Below are 18741 nucleotides of genomic sequence, written 5' to 3'. Positions count from 1 at the left end.
GACATTCCACCCAAAAACAACAGAATACACATTTTTCTCAAGTGCTCATGGAACATTCTCCAGGATAGATCATATCTTGGGTCACAAATCAAGCCTTGGTAAATTTAAGAAAATTGAAATCGTATCAAGTATATTTTCTGACCACAAGGCTATGAGACTAGATATCAATTACAGGAAAAGATCTGTAAAAAATACAAACACATGGAGGCTACACAATACACTACTTAATAACGAAGTGATGACTGAAGAAATCAAAGGGGAAATCAAAAAATACCTAGAAAAAAATGACAATGGAGACACGACCCAAAACCTATGGGACACAGCAAAAGCAGTGCTAAGAGGGAAGTTTATAGCAATACAAGCCTACATCAAGAAACAGGAAACATCTCGAATAAACAACGTAACCTTGCACCTAAAGCAATTAGAGAAAGAAGAGCAAAAAAAACCCAAAGCTAGCAGAAGGAAAGAAATCATAAAGATCAGATCAGAAATAAATGAAAAAGAAATGAAAGAAACAATAGCAAAAATCAATGAAACTAAAAGCTGGTTCTTTGAGAAGATAAATAAAATTGATAAACCATTAGCCAGACTCATCAAGAGAAAAAGGGAGAAGACTCAAATCAATAGAATTAGAAATGAAAACTGAGAAGTAACCACTGACACTGCAGAAATACAAATGATCATGAGAGATTACTACAAGCAACTCTATGCCAATAAAATGGACAACCTGGAAGAAATGGACAGATTCTTAGAAATGCACAACCTGCTGAGACTGAATCAGGAAGAAATAGAAAATATGAACAGACCAATCACAAGCACTGAAATTGAAACTGTGATTAAAAATCTTCCAACAAACAAAAGCCCAGGACCAGATGCCTTCACAGGTGAATTCTATCAAACATTTAGAGAAGAGCTAACACCTATCCTTCTCAAACTCTTCCAAATTATTGCAGAGGGAGGAACACTCCCAAACTCATTCTACGAGGCCACCATCACCCTGATACCAAAACCAGACAAAGATGTCACAAAGAAAGAAAACTACAGGCCAATATCACTGATGAACATAGATGCAAAAATCCTCAACAAAATACTAGCAAACAGAATCCAACAGCACATTAAAAGGATTATACACCATAATCAAGTGGGGTTTATTCCAGGAATGCAAGGATTCCTCAATATATGCAAATCAATCAATGTGATACATCATATTAACAAATTGAAGGAGAAAAACCATACGATCATCTCAATAGATGCAGAGAAAGCTTTCAACAAAATTCAACACCCATTTATGATAAAAGCCCTGCAGAAAATAGGCATAGAGGGAACTTTCCTCAACATAATAAAGGCCATATATGACAAACCCACAGCCAATATTGTCCTCAATGGTGAAAAACTGAAACCATTTCCACTAAGATCAGGAACAAGACAAGATTGCCCACTCTCACCACTATTATTCACCATAGTTTTGGAAGTGTAAGCCACAGCAATCAGAGAAGAAAAAGAAATAAAAGGAATCCAAATCGGAAAAGAAGTAAAGCTGTCACTGTTTGCAGATGACATGATACTATGCATAGAGAATCCTAAAACTGCCACCAGAAAACTACTAGAGCTAATCAATGAATTTGGTAAAGTAGCAGGATACAAAATTAATGCACAGAAATCTCTTGCATTCCTATACACTAATGATGAAAAATCTGAAAGTGAAATTAAGAAAACACTCCCGTTTACCATTGCAACATAAAGAATAAAATATCTAGGAATAAACCTACCTAAGGAGACAAAAGACCTGTATGCAGAAAATTATAGGACACTGATGAAAGAAATTAAAGATGATACAAGTAGATGGAGAGATATACCATGTTCTTGGATTGGAAGAATCAACATTGTGAAAATGACTCTACTACCCAAAGCAATCTACAGATTCAATGCAATCCCTATCAAACTACCACAGGCATTTTTCACAGAACTAGAACAAAAAATTTCACAATTTGTATGGAGACACAAAAGACCCCGAATAGTCAAAGCAGTCTTGAGAACGAAAAATGGAGCTGGGGGAATCAGGCTCCCTGACTTCAGACTATATTACAAAGCTACAGTAATCAAGACAGTTTGGTACTGGCACAAAAACAGAAATATAGATCAATGGAACAGGATAGAAAGCCCAGAGATAAACCCACACACATATGTTCACTGTATCTTTGATGAAGGAGGCAAGCATATACAGTGGAGAAAAGATAGCCTCTTCAATAAGTGGTGCTGGAAAATTGGACAGGCACATGTAAAAGTATGAAATTAGAACACTCCCTGACACCATACACAAAAATAAACACAAAATGGATTAAAGACCTAAATATAAAGCCAGACACTATCAAACTCTTAGAGGAAAACATAGGCAGAACACTCTATGACATAAATCGCAGCAAGATCCTTTTTGACCCAGCTCCTAGAGAAATGGAAATAAAAACACAAATAAACAAATGGGACATAATGAAACTTGAAAACTTTTGCACAGCAGAGGAAACCATAAACAAGACCAAAAGACAACCGTTAGAATGGGAGAATATATTTGCAAATGAAGCAACTGACAAAGGATTAATCTCCAAGATTTACAAGCAGCTCATGCAGCTCAATAACAAAAAAACAAACAACCCAATCTAAAAATGGGCAGAAGACCTCAATAGACATTTCTCCAAAGAAGATATACAGATGGCCAACAGACACATGAAAGAATGCTCAACATCCTTAATCATTAGAGAAATGCAAACCAAAACTACAATGATCACACCGGTCAGAATGGCCATCATCAAAAAATCTAGAATCAACAAATGCTGGAGAGGGTGTGGAGAAAAGGGAACCCTCTTGCACTGTTGGTGGGAATGTAAATTGATACAGCCACTATGGAGAACAGTATGGAGGTTCCTTAAAAAACTACAAATAGAACTACCATACGACCCAGCAATCCCACTACTGGGCATATACCCTGAGAAAACCATAATTCAAAAAGAGTCATGTACCAAAATGTTCATTGTAGCTGTATGTACAATAGCCAGGACATGGAAGCAACCAAAGTATCCATCATTGGATGAATGGATAAAGAAGATGTGGCACATATATACAATGGAATATTACTCAGCCATAAAAATAAATGAAATGGAGGTATTTGTAATGAGGTGGATGGAGTTAGAGTCTGTCATACAGAGTGAAGTAAGTCAGAAAGAAAAAAACAAATACCGTATGCTAACACATATACATGGAATCTAAGGGAAAAAAAAAAAAAAGGTCATGAAGAACCTAGTGGCAAGATGGCAATAAAGAAACAGACCTACTAAAGAATGGACTTGAGGATATGGGGAGGGGGAGGGGTGAGATGTGACAGGGAGAGAGAGTGTCATGGACATATATACACTACCAAATGTAAGATAGATAGCTAGTGGGAAGCAGCCGCATAGCACAGGGAGATCAGCTCGGTGCTTTGTGACCACCTAAAGAGGTGGGATAGGGAGGGTGGGAGGGAGGGAAATGCAAGAGGGAAGAGATATGGGAACATATGTATATGTATAACTGATTCACTTTGTTTTAAAGCAGAAACTAACACACCATCGTAAAGCAATTATACTTCAATAAAGATGTTAAAAAAAATAAAATAAAATAAAAGACTCCATGCTCCTGATGCAGAGGGCCTGGGTTCAATTCCTGGTCAGGAAACTAGATCCCACATGCCGCAACTAAAAAGATCCCACAACGAAGATCCTGTGTGCTGCAACTAAGACCCGGCATGGTCAAAAAGCAAACAAAAACAAAAACAAAAACGAAATCAACAAAAATCCCCCAAAGTATGAGCCCTCCAGCTTTGTTCTTTCCTGGACTTTCAGGTCTATTTTGGTCCCCTTAGATTTCATATAATTTTTTTAATTTTTAAAGATTTACTTCAGAATTGTTATTAGCATTTATGTAGTTACTGCATTAAATATATAGATTACATTGAATAGTGATGACATCTTGAAAATACTGTCTTCTAATCCATAAACATGGATGGGATAGCTTTCCATTATTTATGTCATCTTTAATTTCTTTCAGCAATTATTTATAATTTTCATTATACTAGTCTTTCACCCCCTTGAACAATTTCTAAAATTTTATTATTTTTAATGCTATTGTAAATGGAATTTTTTTCTTACTTTCATTTTCAGATTGTATAGAAATGCAACTCAGTTTTGTGTATTGATTTTTTATCCTGCTTCTATGCTGAATTTATTAGTTCTTATTTTTTGTGTGTAAAATGTTTAGGATTTTCTATGTATATGATTATGTCATCTGCAAATAAAAATGATTTTACTTCTTCTTTTCCAAGTTGAATGCCTTTTGTTTCTTTTTCTTCTCTAGTTTGTCTGGTGGGACTTAAAATTTCCAGTTAATAGAAGTAGTGAAAGTATATATCTTTGCCTTACTCCTGATCTTAGAGGGAAAGTTTTCAGTCTTTCACAGTTGAGTGTGATAATCTCTGTGGATTTTTCACTTATGGCTTTTATTATGTTGGCATAGTTTCCTTCTATTCCTAGTTTACTGAATGTTTTTACAATGAAAGTTTGCCAAATTCTTTTTTCACATCAATTAAAGTTACCATTTGCCTTTTCTTCTTCATTCAGTTGATATGGAGTATACACATACTTTTATTTTTTTTTTATTTCATTTTTTATTGGATAAAATTGCTTTACAATGTTGTGTTAGTTTCTGCTGTACAATGAAGTGAATCAGCTATATGTATACCTATATCCCCTCCCTCTTGGGTGTCCCTTCCTCCTCCATCTAGGTCATCACAGAGCACCAAGCTGAGCTCCCTGTACTATACAGCAGGTTCCCACTAGCTATCTATTTTACACATGGTAGTGTATTTATATCAAGCCTAATCTCCCAATTTGTCCCACCCTCCCCTTCCCCCTACCATATGACCCAGCAATCCTATTACTGAACATATACCCTGAGAAAGTCATAATTCAAAAGGACACATGTACCCCAATGTTCATTGCAGCACTATTTACAACAGCCAGGGCATGGAAACAACCTAAATGTCCAATGATAGATGAATGGATAAAGAACATGTGGTACATATATACAATGGAGTATTACTCAGCTATAAAAAGGAAGGAAATTGGGTCATTTGTAGAGAGGTGGATGGACCTAGATCTGTCATACAGAGTGAAGTAAGGAAGAATGAGAAAAACAAATATCATATATTAATGCATATATGTGGAATCTAGAAAAATGGTACAGATGAACCTATTTGTAGGGCAGGAATAGAGACTTAGATGTAGAGAATGAGCATATTTTTTAAAATTGTGCTTTGCTTTTTTGAGATTTGCAGATATTGCCCTTTTAAAAAAAAATAATTGAAGATTTGTGATAAGACTGAGACTGGCAATTCTTTTGGTGTCATTTTCCAACAACATTTGCTGACTTTGTGTCACATTTTGGTAATTCTTGCAATATTTCAAATTTTTTCATTATTATTATATTTGTTATTGTGATCCATAGTAAGTGATATTTGATGTTATTATTGCAAAAAAAGATTATGACTGACTGAAGGTTCAGATGTTGGTTAGCATTTTTTAGCAATAAAGTACTTTGAAGTAAGGTATATAAATTTTTTTAGACTTAATTCTAGTGTAAAAGTAACTTTTATATACTAGGAAACCAAAAAATTGTGTGACTCATTTTATTGCATTATTTGCTTTATTGCAGTGGTCTTGAACTGAGCCTGTAATACCACTGAGGTGTGCCTATTATATTGATTGATCTTTGTATGTTGAGCCATTTTTTCGTTCCAGAAATAAATCACACTTGGCCATCTTTTTAATACTGTTGAACTTGGTTTTCTAGTATTTTGTAGTGGTTATTTTGTCTCCTTGTCATTGTGATGGTTTTCTTTGCTGTGGAAAAGTTTTTATGTTTAATTAGGTCCAGTTTGTTTAGTTTTAATTTTCTTTGTTTCACCTTAGGAGATAGAGCCAAAAAATATTGTTATGATTTATGTCAAAGAGTGTTCTGCCTATGTTCTCTTCTAGGAACTTTATAGCTTTCACTCATAGTTCTGTTGTCCATTTTGAATTTATTTTTGTATATTGTGTGAAGAAATGTTCTAATCTCATTCTTTTACATGTAGCTGCCCAGTTTTCCTGGCACCACTATTGAAGAGCCTGTCTGTTCTCCAGTGTATATTCTTGCCTCCTTTGTAGTAAATAAATTAACCATATATGCAGAGTTTTATTTCTGGGCTCTCTATTCTGTTCCATTGATCTATATGTCTATTTTTGTGCCAGACCAAGCTATTTTGATTACTCTAGCTTTCTAGTATAAGCTAAAGTCTTGGATGATGATACCTCCAGCCTTGTTCCTTTTTTTTTTTTTAAGATTCTTTGGCAATTTGGGGTATTTTGAGGTGCCATATGAATTTTAGGATTATCTATCCTAGTTCTGTGAAAAGTATCATTGGTAGTTTGATAAGGATTGCATTAAATCTGTAGATTGCTTTGGATAGTTTGGCTATTTTGACAATATTATTCTTCCAGTTAAAGAGCATGAGATGTCTTTCCATTTCCTTGTATCATCTTCCTTTAACTTAATCAGTATTTATAGTTTTCAGAGTGTAGGTCTTTCTCCTCCTTGTTTAAGTTTATTCCTAGATATCTTTACACTCTTTGATGAGATTATAAACAAGATTTTTTAACTTTGTCTTTCTGATAGTTCATTATTAGTGTGTATTTTCAGTACGTTAAACTTCACATACTATATCTTCAGATTTCAGTATATTAATCTTGTATCCTGAAATGTTATTGAATTTGTTTAATAGTTCTAACAAATTTGGGATAGAGACTTTAGGGTTTGCTATATAAAGTATCATGGCATCTGCAAATAGTGACAGTTTTACTTCTTCACTTCCAATTTGGATGCCTTTTATTTCTTTTCCCTGACCAACTGTGGTGTCTAGGACTTACAATAGAACTATTAAGTAGTGGTGATGACAATGAGAATAAAATTGTTCCTGAATTTAGAGGGAAGGCATTCAGGTTTTCATTTTTCAGTGTAGCTGTGGGTTTGTTGTAAATGGCTGTTATTAAGTTGGCTATGATTCCTCTATACCCACCTTGTTGAAAGTTTTTATCGTGAATGGGTATTAAATTTTTTCAAATACTTTTTTTGTGTCACTTGATATATCATATGATTTTCTCCTTTCTTTGGTTAATGTGGTGTTTCAGATTGATTGATTTGTGAATATTAAATCATCCTTGCATTCCTGGAATAAATCCCACTTGATCATGTTGTACGATTCTTTTCATATACTGTAGGATTCAGTTTGCTAATATTTTGTTGCAGATTTTTGCATCTATATTCATCAAAGATATTGCTCTGTGATTTTTTTTTTTTGTAGTATCTTTGTCTGACTTTGCATTCAGGTAATGGTGGCCTAGAATTAATTTGGAATAGTCTTCCATTTTTTGGAATACTCTCAGAAGCTCTTCTTTGATTTGGTAGAATACCCTTGTGAAGGATTTCAGCCCTGGATTTTTGTTTGCTGAAAGTTTTTCTTTTCTTTCTTTAATTACAAATTTAATTTCACTAATAGTCATCAGTCTGTTTGTTTCTTCTTGATTCAGTCTTGGCAGATTGTGTGTTTCTAGAAATTTGTCCATTTCCTTTATGTTGTCCAATTTGTTGGTATTTAACTGTTAGTGGTATTCTCTTAAGATTTTTATATCTCTGTGCTGTTGGTTGTTATTTCTTCTCTCTAATTTCTTATTTTGCTTACTTGAGTCCTCTTTTCTTCTTGGTGAGCCCTGCTAAAAGTTTATCAATTTTGTTGTCTTTTAACAAAACCAGCCCTTGGTTTCATTGATATTTTCTATTTTTTTGACCTCTTATTTATCTTCTCTCTGGTCTTTATTATTTCATTCTATCACTGACTTTGGGTTTTGTTTGTTCTTTTTAATTCCTCTATGTGGTAGGTTAAGTTGTTTATTTGAGAATTTTCTTATTTCTTGAGGAAGGCTTGTATTTCTATAAACTTCCCTCTGAGAACTGCTTTTGCTGTAGCCTATAGATTTTGGAGTTTTGTGTTTCCATTTTCATTTTTCTCAAGGTATTTTCTGAGTTTGTCTTTGACTTCTTTATTGAAACATTGGTTTCTTAGTAGCATGTTTAATATTCATGTGTTTGTTTTCTTATTTTTTTTTTAATTTTATTTATTTATTTATTTATGACTGTGTTGGGTCTTCATTTCTGTGCGAGGGCTTTCTCTAGTTGCGGCAAGCGGGGGCCACTCGTCATCGCGGTGCGCGGGCCTCTCACTATCGCGGCCTCTCTTGTTGCGGAGCACAGGCTCCAGATGCGCAGGCTCGGTAATTGTGGCTCACGGGCCCAGTTGCTCCGCGGCATGTGGGATCTTCCCAGACCAGGGCTCGAACCCGTGTCCCCTGCATTGGCAGGCAGACTCTCAATCACTGCGCCACCAGGGAAGCCCTTGTTTTCTTATTTTTTAATTGATTTCTTGTTTCACAGCATTGTGGTCAGAAAAAATGCTTGGTATAATTTCTATCCTCCTAGATTTGTTGAGATGTGTGCTGTGGCCCAGCCTGTGATCTATCCTGGAGAATGTTCCATGTGCTCTTGAAGAAAAATGTATATTCTGCTGATTTTGGATATAATGTCCTCTAGATATCTATTTAGTCCAACTGGTCTATTGTGTCATAGAAGACCACGCTGTCCTTATTGATTTTCTGTCTAGATGATCTGTCCATTGATGTAAATGAGACATTAAAGTTCCCTATTCTTATAGTATGATCAGTTTCTCCTTTTACATCTGTTAGTATTTGCTTCATATATTTAGGTGGTCCTGTGTTGGGTGCATATTTGTTAATGAATATAATATCCTCTTTTAGTATTGATCTTGTTATCATTATATAATGCCCCATTTTTTTGTCTTTTTTTATAGCCTTTGTTTTAAACTCTATTTTGCTTGATGTGAGTATTACTACCTCCAATTTCTGTCAAATCTGTTTGCATAAAATGTCTTTTCCATCCTCTCAGTTTCAGTCCCTGTGTGTCTTTAGTTCTAAAGTGAGCCTCTGTTAAACAGCATATAGATGGGTTTTTTTTTATCCAGCCATCTACTTATGTCTTTTGACTGAAGCAATTAGTCCATTGACATTTAAAGTAATTATTGATAGGTATGTACATGCCATTGTTTTGCTTGTTTTCCATTTGGTTTTGTAGTCCTTCTCTGTACATTTTTAAATTCTTTTTGTTTCTTCCTTTGTGGTTTGATGATTTTCTTTAGTAGTATGCTTTTTTCTTTTCTTTTTACGTTTTTGTGTCTATGGTAGGTTTTTTAGCTGTGGTTACATGGGATGTATATATGTTGATGTTTAACTATATCTACTTATTTTAAACAGGTAGTCATTTAAGTTCAAACAAATTCTAAAAGATATACATTTTTACCCCATTCTCCCACATTTTGTGTTTTTGAAGTCATAGAGCATGAATTTAACAGCTAGGTCATGTTCCTCATAGAGAGAGATGGACTTTATTTTTTAGGTAAAGTAGGGACTGCTAAAAACATGGGGACAATGCAAGTAAACAATTAAAAGTCTCTGAAAAAGGGAGAGATTCAGGCTCTTGTATGAAAGAAAACAAGAATGTTCTAGTAATGCATGGGGGAAAGTGCCTTAGTACTAAGAAAGACCATTGCTATGCAGAATGCAGAAGCCAGGGAAGTATGTCCTGTGTTTGTAAAATTAAAAATATAAGTTTAAGTGTGCTGTGTAGTGTGTAATATGTCATTTGCCTTGTCTTTCCAATCAATAGTGAAATTATTGCTACTGGGATAACCTTTGTTGCTTTGGTGGCAAATAGGTTTCAGACCAGGGCTAAGGAAGGTAGATTTTGTCCCTTATTTGGGTAGACAGCCACAATGGTGATCAGAGGGTAATAACAGAGAACAGAGAATATACCTTCAATAAAAGCAGAAAATAGAGCAGTGGTGATTTCAAAATTGTAACTCCCTCAGACATAACACATTCTTAAAAGTAATCCTGAATACATCAGCATGTGCAATGAGCCAATTTACTCACTTAAAAACAGTCCAGTGGAATTCTTTTTGTTGTTAAACCTATTATTTCTCATAATGAAAGACTATGTGTACTAATCACAATATACCATTTTAAATTTGCCTACAGTTGCTAAAATTTCGTGATACAAGGATTTTTAGTTATACACCACACATTTTTCCTTCAGAAATATGACTGGTTGTTCTGGATGCTGTAAATGATATAAATGGAGTTCATACCTGCAAGAAATCTAAAAGATCAGGTATCCTTCACTTTCAGAAACTTTTTCTGAGTACATTCAAAGGTATGTGAATTTTATTCATAAATTGATATTATTTCTATTATGCTTCTTAGTTTCTCTGTATTTCATGTTTAACAGATGCAAAGGTATTGCACATTTCTAATACCTTATGCTGTCCAGAATTAATAACTTCTTCATTTGAACTGTAATTGAATTAGTCTTTGATTACTTAAATTAAGTTTTTATTTTTTTAATGTAGCAAAGTGTTAGTCTATGTTTCTTTAAATTTGAGTTCCAGAACCCAAAAGGACTTTCTAAAACCAAACCTCACAGAGCAAATGTTTATTTTAATCATTTACCTATTGTTAAAATTATATATTCAGTCTAGGAGTTACTTACTATACTTTGAAGAACAGTTTGTTTAAGTACATCAAATAACATTTTAAAATAGAACCATCAACTAAATGTTTCTTTTTCACATTTTTTCTCCTTAATTCATAAAACAACAGACTTAGGATATCAACAATCATATTGTGGTTCCTATATCAGCATTATGACATATTGACTTTCTATAAAAAAAGAAGTTTAAGATTTTTCTACTTACAGTTTTCAAAGTGAAGCAGTAATTTGGGACATGAAGCAATGTGCATGTCTTAGGATGTTTGGGTTTTGCTTCCTATTCCATATGTGTAATTTGTAGAGAAATTGCAAAGTAGCACCTAACAAGAGGAAAGTGCGATTGACTAAAGATGGAATCTTTTCGGTAAAAATCACTCCACATTTATGGAAGAATAAAAGAATAGTAGAATCAAAAATTGAAAACCTGTCCTTCTGAGAGAAGTTCTGTTCAACCATATCTTTTAGAGTGTGGACTCCTGGAGTTCAGAGGTGTTGCTTGAATGTTTTGTCTAAAGGCCTTCAGAGTTAGAACCACTAGGACTATAACCATTCACCCCTTATTCTATTTTGGCAGTTTACTTAATATCCTTTTCTCAGCAGTAGCAATACCCAGTGGACAGTATATGAAACATTTATGTTGTTCCTTGTTTTAAAAGTATAAAATAATATGCGATAATTGTAAATTACATTTAGCTTTTGTGACTTTAGGTGACTATAAAGGCTGAGTAAGTACAGGAAAATGGCATTATAAATTATGTAATAATAGATGATTCATTTCTCTAAGCTTGTTTAGCTGACAACCTAAATGAAAAGAATCTTTATACTGCTGTGACTCCAAAAACAATGAAATGGGCTGAGAACTGAACATTATATATGAATGAAATAACCTCACAAAAAATGGCCCCAATCTTTTACTAGCAACCAACTAATGTGAATTACTTGTATTTTATGAAACACTAATTATACATGTGTTTGATATGAGTTAAGAAAAACAGGTGTTGACTTGTATTTCAGGGCCATCAAGAAATGGGGACCTGGATTTTGTTTGCCTGCTTTTTGGGAGCAGCCTTTGCTATGCCTGTGAGTAAAGAGCAATGCCTAATTCCACAAGCTTGGAAATAAAAAGCTGCCACATATTTGGTAAACTTCAGGGTTTAGAACAGGATCAGATGTCCTCAAATGTCTCTGTGTTTAAGAAACTCTTTGAAGAGCTTCTTATAAAAATATAGATTCCCAGATGCCTCTGCCAAAGATTCTGATTCAGTATAGCTGGGGTGGGGTCCAGGGCTCTGCATTTTAACAAGCACCCAGGAGATTCTATTGAAACAATTAGCTTGAAAATATCATTACCCATCTCTAGCTGGAAGAAATTTTGGAAGGGACTCTTGAAAGGCCTCCAGAGTAAGTAGTTAATCAGCCTTAGATACATATACAAAAATACCAGTTTTACATGAAATCCAATTTCTTACAAGTCTGTAAATATTTTCCTGCCCCCAAACTGCACTGCTCTTATCTTTCAGAAGGTTAGATTTCTGTGTTAGGAATTCCCTTCTTGAACAACCTCGCTGTTCTCAGAGGCCTCATCCTTTTCGTGCATGTGCACATGACTTACATGTTGTTGTCCAGAATCTTACTTATGCCCAATACATAAGTATATAGTTCACATTCAAATGTACCAAGGATGAGGAAGTCTGACCAATTCTCTGTAAACATAGGTACCTAAGGTTAGAGAGGTTAGATCACATGTCAGCAAAGCAGGCTCCATTTGCTATTCAGAAGTCAGCAAAGCTTCAATATCTATTTCCTCTCTTCTCTCACACCCACAAGACCAAGATTCTGTACTCTGCCTTCCTGAAATCCTGCACTGTGGCAATTCCTAATCCCCTGAGGGCCCCCGCATTACAAATTCAGTCCTTTATCTGCTCTTCAATTTAACACTCCTACTCTATGAGGGTTTATATCCAGAATACAGAGGAAAGGCAATTAGCTGACTATAATAATTCACACTCAGATGAGAGGAGTAAACCCTCTTATGAAATATGAGCATTTCAAGAGAATAGAGCCTTAATCAACTCGCTGGCTGAGGAGGATGATCTGCATGATTCTTTCTCCTCTTCCTCTCCCCAGTACCAGGACCAAACAGAATTCCACAATGCAGGCATCAATAACTTGGCCTCCACTTTTGACAAGACAGACAGTCCTGGTTTAGACAATTATTCAGGTTGTTTTTAATTTTGAACTTTTAATTTTTTCTGTCATAAGGACAGTGACAGAATAATTTTTTAAAAATAGCCTAAGCTTCATAAATCAACTGTTTCATTTTCCATGGGATTTAAAATGTTTCCACTTTACCACACCCATCTTGTTTTAACATTCATCAAGATATCACACAGAGTTGTTTGTTGTTGTTGTTGCTGTGTTATTTACTTTGCATGCAAGTTATGAGTAATCTCTTTGGTACTTAAGCACTTATCCGCCTCCTGATCTATAAGGGAACGTTTGTGAGACAGTTCTCTTCTTCTTGGTATTTTATAATTGTATAAGAGAAACATATCGCTCTTCCCAACATGGAGTGAATTTCAACAAGAAATGAAATGATGGGTGAGATAGGATTCATTGACAAACGTGTAAGGAGGGGTGTCTGAAGATTACCGGAGGATAACTGTGTGCTGCTTTCTGCCCCCAGGTTATTTAATTATTCTGGACCTCTTTAAAATAAGATGGCTCCTCTCCTACACAGTGTACATGTTCAAACTAAAAGCAGACCTCAAATACATTCTGTCCTATATAGATTTTTAAAAAGTAGTTTCATTCTCTCTTAATGTGAAAATTGCATATTGACTTAATCTCTTCCTCTCTCTCTCTCTCTACTTCTTCCTCTCCATCTCCCTCTTCCTCACCCTCATTCTTTTCCTTCTCCTTTCCACCTCCCTATAAAAACTACCGCCTCATCCTGGCACCCTGGTTATATCAACTTCAGCTATGAGGTAATTTTTCTCTTTACTAATTTTGACCATTGTCTGAGTTAACAATACACTGGGTTCTGTAAAGAATCTCTTGATTCTTCATTCAAGATGTTTCTCTGTCCCACTTTTTCAGTTCTTACTACCAGCTTCCTGGTTTAAGCGCTGATGGGTCACCTCAAACCTGCATTGCCCCAGAACAGTCCTACCTGCCGTCTCTGACTCAGTTTCTCCTCTTATATGGCTATAAAATTTATCCATCATGAACTACCACTCAGGGGAACTGCACAGTAAGGCAGAAATGAACTCTGGCTGAACAACTTTGTTCTGCACCAGCCTGTGAAACATGGGGAATCAGGTAAGATGTTATTTAAGATCCTTTCCAGCTGGAAAACTCCTAATTCTAAGATGTTCATACTCTATGCATCTCCCTCATTTGTCTTTACTGAAATATTAGTGACCAAGTGGTCTGTGAGACATTCTGCAGAACAATGGAAAGCATGAGCTTTCTGGAAATTGGGTTTGAGGCTCTCCTCAACCCCATACTAAGCATGTGACCTTGGGCAAATCATTTTCTCTCTCTAGAACTCTGGTTTCTTCATCTGGAAAGGGAAATAATGATAATACTCACACTTCAAAATATGTTTTGGGAGCAAAATAGTTAAGCAATATAAAAGGTGCTTTGTTAAGTATAACTTGAGCAAAGTTAAGAATTGTTCATTGTATTGATATCAAATGCTGTACTACTACATGAAGGAGTCCCCAGACCTGAGGTGAACCAAATACATACTGTTTAGAAAGGAAGGAAACTCTTCCTTCTTTCATAAGTTCAAATGACAATCTATGAGCTTGTTTACTCATACAAACTGAAGAAAAGTGTCAAAAAAAATTTGAGGCAAGATTTTCTGTTAAACCTTAAAAGATTGACATATTTGACCTGAAAACCTGTGTTTCTAGGATGAGGGACAGTGTTTCTGCCTCCTTTCTCTTTTTCATTGTGACACCAAATCAAAAAAGTATATAATTAATGTTATATCACATTAATTTTCCGTTTTGTTTTTCTCTTGCAAAGAACAGCAGGAGCCAGGGAACTAAACAGACTTACTACTTTTGTAACCTCTGTCAAGCTCAGGAACCTTTTTAACTCTCCCTGACCTTGTCTGTAAAAGTGAGGGTGATGATACTTGCCTCGGAGTAGGTGGGAAAACATGAAAAATGTGTGCCATGGACGTAAGGTAGAGCCTCACACATAGGGAGCACCTGACAAATGTTTACCTTACTCTTTCTTCCATAGAGCTCATATTTTCAGGTTGTCCATATTGACGGGACTGCATCAGTGAGTGTATGTTTCATGTAACTAAATTAAAACAAATGTGTTCTAATGTCTCTTTCTCCTAAGGTGCTTACCCCTCTGAAATGGTACCAGAACATAATAAGACACCTGGTATGTAGATGTTTTTGTTCTTTATTCTCTTAAAATATTAAGCATGCATTTCATTTCCCTTTTAAGTGAGGTAACATATCTATGCCACATATAAACACTAATGGGAAATCTAGTTTGTAAAAGGTCATATCTGTATATACAGTTAGAAATTCTTGCACAGGAAAAAATGAATAAGCGTTAATATTGTCACAATGACAAAGAAAACATTGCTACTTCTCCAGCTGGAAGTGTTGATTGAAAAAAAATGTAGAACATGAGTGTTGTGAGTTAATTTTTATTTGGGACAAGGTGAGAACTATAGCCCAGGAGACACATTTCAAATGGCTCTGAGAAACTGCTCCAAAGAGGTAGGGGGGAAGGTCAGTATACATGTGATTTTGGTGAAGGAGGAGTATATGCAATCAAGCACATATTTTTTGCAGAAGGTTGCTCCTATTCATGAGGAGCAGACATGAAGGATTTTAGTGCTTTTCTAGATGTGAGGAGATGCAAGAACTGGGCTTATAAAATTGCTTCCTGAAAATAGCTAACCATCTGAAAACTGGTTGTGCCAGTTTTCCCAGAGCACAGAGTGGCTCATTCCTGATCTCCACCCTGAACTTCTTGCAGGGGGTGTTGAAGGTCAGAAGCTGCAGTGGCTCATAATTTAATCCTTGTAGAAGCAGATGGCAAGTGCCAATGGCAAGTGACAATTTGTAGGTGACAGATGTCAGTGGGGCTGATGGTAAACCCGACTCTTTGTTTCTCACCAGTACCCGTCCTACGGTTACGAACCCATGGGTGGCTGGCTGCACCACCAAATCATTCCCGTGGTATCCCAGCAGGCTGCCCTGCCGCCTCATCACCACTTCCCCATGGTGCCAGCCCAGCAGCCCGCCGTCCCCCAGCAAACCATGGTGCCAGTTCCTGGCCAGCACTCCACGACTCCAAGCCAACCCCACCAGCCACACCTCCCTGCGCCTGCCCAGCAGCCCGTCCAGCCACAGCCTCACCCGCCCCTGCTGCCCCAGCCGCCTCTGCCTCCGATGTTCCGCATGCAGCCCCTGCCCCCCATGCTTCTTGACCTGCCTCTGGAGGCTTGGCCAGCAACAGACAAGACCAAGCGGGAGGAAGTGGTGAGTACACCGTGAAGTCGCCGCAACACCTATGAGAATGGTAAAGCGAGACTAGCCCCCCGAGTTCTCAATTCCCACACAATCCAAGGCCTATTGTTTCAGTAGTTATAGCTCAATAACTCTTAACCCTAACATGCATTGCAACTTCATATTATAAATGAACTTGCTCATCTATGTGACATTTATTGTGGGTTCAAAAGCTACAATTATTTTGAACTCTAGCTATAATATGAATTACTGTAATACATTCATTTTAAGGACAACAGTTCTCCTTATCTTTCAATAGTTTGACTAGCAATAGTGGTCTACCATTACACAGAAATATATAAAAAGAGTACTTTGGGGCTTGAGGATATGCAAATATTAAACAGCTTAAAAAATGATAGTTGGAAAAACTCTTTAAAGATCTAAAGGAATATTATCTGTGTTAGATGGTTTTTAGTGAAATTTGGAGGCAGCTAAACTAGACAGACTTCTAGATTCCATTTCATTGCTAGGATTAAACATAAATTTTAGTAAGAATTTTTCATAATTTAGCTCAAAATTTCCTTCTGCTACAGGAAGTTTCTGCAAATAAATGAGAAGTAACCAATAAGGAGACCTTCATTCATTCCTACAAACCCTCATTGCTCTGTATTATGTTCAGTAATTCTAAAATTTATAAATGCTGTTGGTGATTTGCTACTTAGAAACAGTGAGGGGTGAGGTAGAAATGACCTGAATGCTTAGCGTGGATAAGTGGGTTCTAACGTTGTCTTTGTCCCGAAGAAGAAAATGGTATTATGCAAGTTATTTCAAACTTATAGATGTCTGTTTTTCCTATTTCTAAAATAGGTAAAAGTGATCATTTTAAAGGCTCTGTTTAAGTATTTGTACTTACAGTACAAATAGTGAATTTTTTTTATTTTTTGCTTTTTAAGAGTTTTTATTTACTTCCATGGTTCTTCATTATTTACTTTAGTTAAGAAAAAAAACCTTAAATACTACTCTGCTTTTTATAATGACTTCATTTTTTCCTCATTTTTACATCTTTATGTATTATTTATATTTTTATTCTTTCACATTTATTACTTGAATCACTTAAAAAGCTGTAAGATTTCCTATGAGTGTAACAATAAGACACATTCACAACAAATAGTGAAATTTAAAAACAATTAATTATTTAAAAATTAACAAAAGTGAATTATTCAATTAATAAAAATATTTTTATTAAAAATAATTTCCCAATAAAAAATTTTATATGCAACATAAGATTTCATGATTTTGCTACATTTATGAGAAATTGTGACTGAATTTTTGAAAGTTGATTGTATCCCAAATACTGTGGTACCTATAGTTAATTATTTTAGTCTAAGCTGCATGTTCTCTCATTATACAAAAGATACATTTCTTTATTTATTAATAAATAGGGTCATAGATTTATATTTCATACAATGTCAAAGCTATACATGGGAAAATGCTTTGGTTACATAGTTTAAACTCTTAAAATTTAGTTTCTGAATTTGTAAAATTAGGATAAGTGGACCTTCTTAGAATTGTTTATGGTAAACAATATGAAATGATTAACTGGGAATCTGTCAGGCAGGGAATCCTCAAAGAAAGATAGCTCTTATTATTTTAATATTATATAATGGTTTTAAGTGTTTTAAGTCAGGGGCTACCTTCATGGACACCTCATATCTAATGATAGAATGACAAAGAGCTTTTGGAGATTATAAAGTCTAACTTAATGTGTAGTATATATTTTTTTCAATAAAACAGAAGATGTTTATAGCATTGTATTATACATGGTGCTTTCTAGCAATATTTGTAAATTACTTTAAGTGTTCCTTTTGTTATTTTTTTCAGGATTAAAAGATCAGAAAATGAGAGAACCAAATGATAGTTCAGTTGCTCTTAGGAATGACACAAGAATACAATGATATGTGGCTACAATCAATTTACTAGTAAATTCTGTAACTAAAATAAGTACCATTAGAAACCAATACAATATTTAAAAAGTTATCCATGTATTATTTTTGAATTGAATTTAAACTTCATGTCACTTGAAGGAACATGTAATTTACAACCTACAAACTGATGATTTGGAAAGTAAGTAAAACTATTTCTTTTTGGAGTAAATTTAAAATATACTACTTCAAATCTTTTTTTTTTAGTGTTAGTTTATACATGATAAAGTAAAAAACATATGACAAGTGTAAAGTCACTGAACCTAAATTCTTGGACAGTATTTGTAAGTGAATTAGGACTTGGAACACTGATTTATACTTCATATCATTTATGAAGATCTGGTCTTTTGAGTCTACTGATTCTACTGAAAAATATTTTTAAACAAAATTATGTGATATGGTTAATAATATATCAAATTTAAAATTACTGAATTACTTTTGCAAAGAAAACGTCTATTTAAATGGTTCTTTGAATAAAAAATATGTAAATTTTATATACAAGTCATTTATTTTACTTCAGAGTTTTTAAC

General features: G+C 35.0%; 2 protein-coding genes across 7 annotated transcripts in view; both read left to right on the top strand.

The window, feature by feature from the left end:
* Positions 1 to 10359, top strand: part of LOC137757650 (H(+)/Cl(-) exchange transporter 4-like) — a 230760-nt gene extending 220401 nt beyond the window's left edge. For 3 of the 6 annotated variants that reach the window (XM_068534260.1, XM_068534259.1, XM_068534262.1), the window contains one exon: positions 10288 to 10359. In XM_068534260.1, the coding sequence (XP_068390361.1) occupies positions 10288 to 10321 (34 nt within the window). In that variant the 3' untranslated portion in view covers positions 10322 to 10359. The remainder of the gene's footprint in view (positions 1 to 10287) is intronic. The other 3 variants (XM_068534263.1, XM_068534264.1, XM_068534261.1) reach the window with 2 other exon arrangements.
* Positions 10360 to 11766: 1407 nt separating this feature from the next.
* Positions 11767 to 18192, top strand: LOC137757644 (amelogenin, Y isoform-like). The gene is made up of 6 exons (XM_068534245.1): positions 11767 to 11833; positions 13693 to 13727; positions 14998 to 15039; positions 15103 to 15147; positions 15900 to 16262; positions 18111 to 18192. The coding sequence occupies exons 1-6, from the start codon at positions 11767 to 11769 to the stop codon at positions 18114 to 18116; spliced, it is 558 nt and encodes a 185-aa protein (XP_068390346.1). The 3' UTR covers positions 18117 to 18192.
* The last annotated feature ends 549 nt before the right edge of the window (positions 18193 to 18741 follow it).

Source organism: Eschrichtius robustus (assembly GCF_028021215.1).
Source record: "Eschrichtius robustus isolate mEscRob2 chromosome Y unlocalized genomic scaffold, mEscRob2.pri SUPER_Y_unloc_1, whole genome shotgun sequence".
NCBI classification, from domain to species: Eukaryota; Metazoa; Chordata; class Mammalia; order Artiodactyla; family Eschrichtiidae; genus Eschrichtius; species Eschrichtius robustus.
The sequence above is the reverse complement of the archived record's forward strand: the minus strand, read 5'-3'. Positions and strand labels throughout refer to the sequence as shown.